Here is a 5,300-nt window from a genome sequence, read left to right on the forward strand (position 1 = left end):
TTTTTTTTTTTAATAGGGGAAGGATAAACCAAAAAGACTTGAAGTCATATTTAAAGATCTTCCCTGGCACTATGGTAAAAGAAAACCCACTGGTAAAGCAATCCTAACTTCACTTCTAACAAGCGTTTATTAAGCATTCAATGTATGCATACTACGATAATTACTGCAGGAGTAAAACAGTGCTTACACTGGTATGGCTCCTATCATCAAGCTTACAGTCTTAATGGGAAGACAATGCCAGGTATTATAAACATAGATACACAATGCATACTCATATACATGAAATAAAGTTATTAACACATTGCATTTTCATGGCATTTTACAATTTATAAAGCTCTTTAATCCGTAATATTTCACTTGATCCTCCTGGTTTCCTTACAAGACCATATATTTTCCTTGAACTCTGGAGGTTCAAGTCTCAACTTGACTAAAGGTACAAAGCTAACAGGAGACAGAGTATGGTCAAAACTGGAACCCAGGGTTTCACTGTGTAAAGCTGTTTTGTTTTTTTTTTTTTGGTATGTGTGTGTGTAAAGCTGTTTTTAACTCTTCCTGAAAGAGTAATAATAGCTAGTCTAACAGAGAGAAAAGCTAAGGGACATGTGAACTTAAAAGGTAACAGGACCTCTCTGTCACTCGTTTTAACAAATGAGTGACTTATGAGGCAGGCCCAGACACTCCAGATGTAGCTTATGGAGCCAACTCTCAAGACAGATTGTAGTGGCAGGTTACAGGACAGTGACAGGAGAATTTGGCAGTTAGGTTTTGGCATTGGCTCTAGCTATATTCTCCAATCCTGTTTACTAGAGAGCTCTGGGTTTGGGCAATTCCGCACATATCTGCTTTTAATAAATATGATAAAGTGTGACCCCATCTGGCTCCCTGAATCTGTGTTCAACTGATTAACACCCAGTGGGAGGAGGGTCATATAAGAGCATAACCCAACACTGAATACATAAAACATAGCAGCACACTCACAAACACAAAAAAAATTTGCTCCTTTTATAATTACAACTATTAAAAATACATGGGTAAAGTAGAATTCATTAAACATAAATTAATAAAATAAGATCAACAAGTCTTCCTTAAGATTACATTACCTTGTAGCAATGTGTCCATTTCGGATTAACCAGTTGACCAATTCCTTTCCCACAATACAGTTGGGATGCGTTCTTAACCAGTAGCGGTGATCCTGAAACTCCATTCCACTACTGTGATGGCAGATTTTTTTCCATAGGTCCTTTAACTGAACACTGTCCTGAAATCACATTATGAACAAGAATTACTCCTATAAAGGATACCATTATTTCTCAGATACTTTCCTGTGATTTTAGAATCATAAAAGGAAATTCAATTCAGATTTGTCATAGCTAAACAATTTTATAGAAATGGTATGTGCACAGAGAATAGTGAAACACTTCTTTTTCTCTTGAAAATCAACCACCCCAAATAATTCCTTTTTTAGGTCACTGGAGATATAGTACCAAGTCTGCTATTATCTAAGTGCAAAGTAGCATACACTTCTTGGAGATGGGGTAATGAGAGGGAAATAATGGTCAATCATACTTGTCTAAAGTAACTATTTCTAGCAGTCTCACTGTACCTGACTTTCTGCATTTTCACTTGTACACAACTAGCACAGGAATTTTCCTAAAGAAAGACCTTCAGGGCTCTCCCTGGTGGCACAGCAAGTAAACGCAGCACTAAGAAGCAAAAGCCACTTCACCACAAGTTCAATCCTTGGCCCCGGAGGTGACCCAAATGGTGTGGCAGACCTCTCCTGACCCTCCCGCTGCTCCTCTCAGCAGTGTACTTCATCGATCTGCCTGTTCTCCTCCCCACTCTGTCTCTGGTGAATCCTCTCATCACCACCTGCACCTCTGGCCTGTACCCCAGTTCTGTATACATAAATAAATAAATCTTTTTAAAAAAAAAAAAGAAAAGAAAGAGATTTAGTGATTTACTCTCTGGCCAAACAATTTCCAGTGTTGCTCAGTGTTTCCACGAGGTGTAACTCTCTGCTTACAAAGACTAAATTTACCACCTTCCACAAGGTAGTCCCAAGTAACTCTAGAATCTCATTGCCGTATACTCCAAATTAAACTCTGTCCCAACTTCTCCCAATTTAATAATACTTCAGTCTGTGGAAAATTTCATGCTTATTCACCCCTATATACCTTTCTTCACACCTCAGAATAAGATTTGCTTTCTCTAGTACAAAGTACTACTAAGGACCTGCTCACTGACTGTATTTCTTCCTTTTAAAATGTAAGCTTTAGGACAAAAGTCATTGTTTTCCATTTTATTGAATCACTCTTACAATTGAACATAGTTTTTTTACACACAGATAAATTCGACAAACAGCTAATTATCATCTCATATAAATATATAATATTAAATATTTGAAGAGCATTACACATGTATGAAAACATGCTTCAAAGTTTAAATAGCAAACAGGACCTAATACAAGTTAAGCTCTCTGGTAGGCAGCTATATTCTGATCTTGTCAGGAAAGGGGCCAAGAAAAATTTAATGCAATATATGAGTACTGAATTTGTAAACAATTTTTCAAGTGAACTTAATAAAAACTTATGCTAGTTCCTCTATTTAATTATAAACTAACTGGCTATTTCATTTGCATGTTTCCTTTTTAAAAATTCAGTGAAATAAACACTCCATGTGCTCAAAACAAGCAATGCGATCAAAGACAATAGACTCATACCAGAAGAATTTTGCGTTCATCCTCAGTAGTCTCTGTCCTAACGTATGTTCGGTTAGCTTGGGGGCTGACAGATGTCTCATAGGAAGGAACCATGGGAGAAGCAGATCGATCCAGGGACAGGTTAGTAATGCTGGCTGATCTGAAAATAAAAACAAAAAGTGAAAACAAAGACATAAATTCTTCATCAATACACAGAAGTACAGTATATATTCATTTTTTAAATAATTTATTTACATATATTTCACATCTTTTTTTTTTTTTAACAGTATTTGCTTTCCTTTCTCAGGTATGTAGTCCCCATAGAATTTCCACCACCCATGCACCATCACCTTTTTAAATAAATGCTTACTTGACAACATTAAGGTTTCTTTTAAAGGTAGTGGTGTATCACTGGAAGGAGCTACCATGTCTCTGTGCTGTATTTACAACTTCTACCTTAGTTCTAAAATTATTTGAGAATAAGTTTAAAGGAACATCATTATGGGAAGACCACAGGAATGCAATTACAGATGGTGTTCATATAGAAGTAATTTTCCAAAGGAAGTAAAATACAAAAACCTCTGGCTAAAATGATAAACTTACAAACATAAAAAAATCAGTCTAAATGCAGGGGTAATCTTGCAGATAAGGGGCAGCAAACTATGGCCCACAAGCCAAGTCAATATGAATTGTAGAGTTGAAAATGTATGGTGTGTTAACAGTGAATACTTAGAACCCCAATTAAGTTACATATTAAGCCCCAAAAAGAATTTCTTTCTTCTTGTTAGACCTATTTAAAACAGTATCCCACAATTACTATATTTTGCATTTGTTCAATTAAAAAAAAAATCAGTCAAAAGCAAAAGCATCTAGCATATGTTAAACACTCCATATGTAACTTTCATTATATTGATTAGGGCTATACCCTCGTCTAATCCTTAACAGTAGCCTTTGGAGTACTACTTCCAAATCATTTTACAGATGAATCAAGAATCAGGTTAAGTTATTTGTTTATATAGTTCAACTAATAAATAACAGGACTACCAGTCAAAGCCAAGTATCCAATGAAAAACCATGTTCTCTCCAATATGAAGATATAGGCATTTAAAAAAAACATAATTTCAGGTTTTAAGGTTAGCAAAAAGTCATTCTTAATGAAGAACCACCATGTGGTATCAAATAAATATAGTCTATAAGCAAAATGTTTTAAATAATCAAATACTTATTTCTTGGCATATACTTTTAGTGAAAAGTATACACTGCAACTTATTCAACTAATTAAAATCTATTTTTCAATGTGTGCATTATACATGCACTCTGCTTCCTGGTCCAATTATCTGCATATATTCTGAGAGTGGCAACAAGAATAAATGAAAAATCAATCAATTTTGTCAAATGTTGAGAGAGTTAGCTAGGGTACAAATGCTGACTAAAATCTAATTTAGAAAGATAGCACTCACAGATTAAGTTCTATATTTCCTAAAACCTATCAAGCAAACTCAGTTGCATTAATTCAAAAAAAAAAAAAGATCTTCTGTAAATGAGCAAGCTATCTCTACATCTCATGACAATAGGAGTATGATAGTTTGCTACATCTTTTTAAAAATTATCAATTGACTGGCCCTCCCTGGTGGTGCAGCGGGTTAAAGCACAGCACTAAGAAGCTAAAGCCACTTCTGCATTGAGTTCGACCCCTGCCTGCCCCGGAGGTGACCACATGGCATGGCAGACTTCTCCTGACCCACCCACTGCTTCCCTCAGCAGTGTACTTCGTCGATCTGCCTGTTCTGCTCCCCGCTCTGTCTCTGGTGAATCCTCTCACCTTCCACATCTCTGGCTTGTACCCCAGTTCTGTATGAATACATAAATCTTCAAAAAAAAAAATTATCTCTTGACTCCACATCCTGTGAGTCCTTTCTCTTCCCCACTTCAAAGCAAAACTTCTATCTCTAATCACCTTCCATTCTTTCTTGAATCACAAATAACCCACTGAAATTGTTTATCAAAATTACCAGTATTGTTTGTTATATCCAGTTTCCACTTTTCTTCCTACTTGACATCCCAGCAGGATAACTCCCTGCCTTGAAAATCTTCTCTCGGCTTCTAAGGAAGCATACTCTCCTGTTATCCCTTTCCCCTTGTCACTGGTTTTTCCTTCTCAGTCACCTTTATAAATCCACTTCATCTTCCCAGTCCCAGGCCATTGTCCTCATTTTCTCATTTTTCACACTCATTCTTTTCATGATCTCCATCCAGGCTCATGGCTTTAAATACCAGTCACTTGACCTAATTTTGTATCTCTTGCTTGCACCTCTCCCTGAATTGTAGACTCATATCAGCAACTATGTGATATCTCACTTGAGTGTCTAGAAAGATGTTTCAAATTCAACATTTCTAAAACCCGTTTTGTCCATCTTAGTACGAGTTCCAACATTCTGAGTCACCTTTGATATGCAGTTGGTTAGCAAATCTTGTTAGCTTTAAAATCCAAATATGCCTACAATTAAATCATTTTCCTCATTTACTTCATTTTTCTTCCTGTGACCTAAGCTTATTCTCTTGCCTGGATTATTGCACCAGCTTTTTTTTTTTTTTTTTT

At 36.1% G+C, this 5,300-nt stretch overlaps 1 protein-coding gene across 1 annotated transcript in view; it reads right to left on the reverse strand.

The window, feature by feature from the left end:
* The window catches only part of PIKFYVE (phosphoinositide kinase, FYVE finger containing), a 77,432-nt gene that overhangs the window by 52,258 nt on the left and 19,874 nt on the right, over positions 1-5,300 (reverse strand). The window contains exons 8-9 of the mRNA XM_004674812.2: positions 2,723-2,861; positions 1,101-1,258 (exon numbers count right to left, since the gene is read on the reverse strand). Of these exons, the coding sequence (XP_004674869.1) occupies positions 1,101-1,258; positions 2,723-2,861 (297 nt within the window). The remainder of the gene's footprint in view (positions 1-1,100; positions 1,259-2,722; positions 2,862-5,300) is intronic.

Source organism: Condylura cristata, unplaced genomic scaffold (assembly GCF_000260355.1).
Source record: "Condylura cristata isolate star-nosed mole 26May11 unplaced genomic scaffold, ConCri1.0 scaffold00002, whole genome shotgun sequence".
Lineage (NCBI taxonomy): Eukaryota > Metazoa > Chordata > Mammalia > Eulipotyphla > Talpidae > Condylura > Condylura cristata.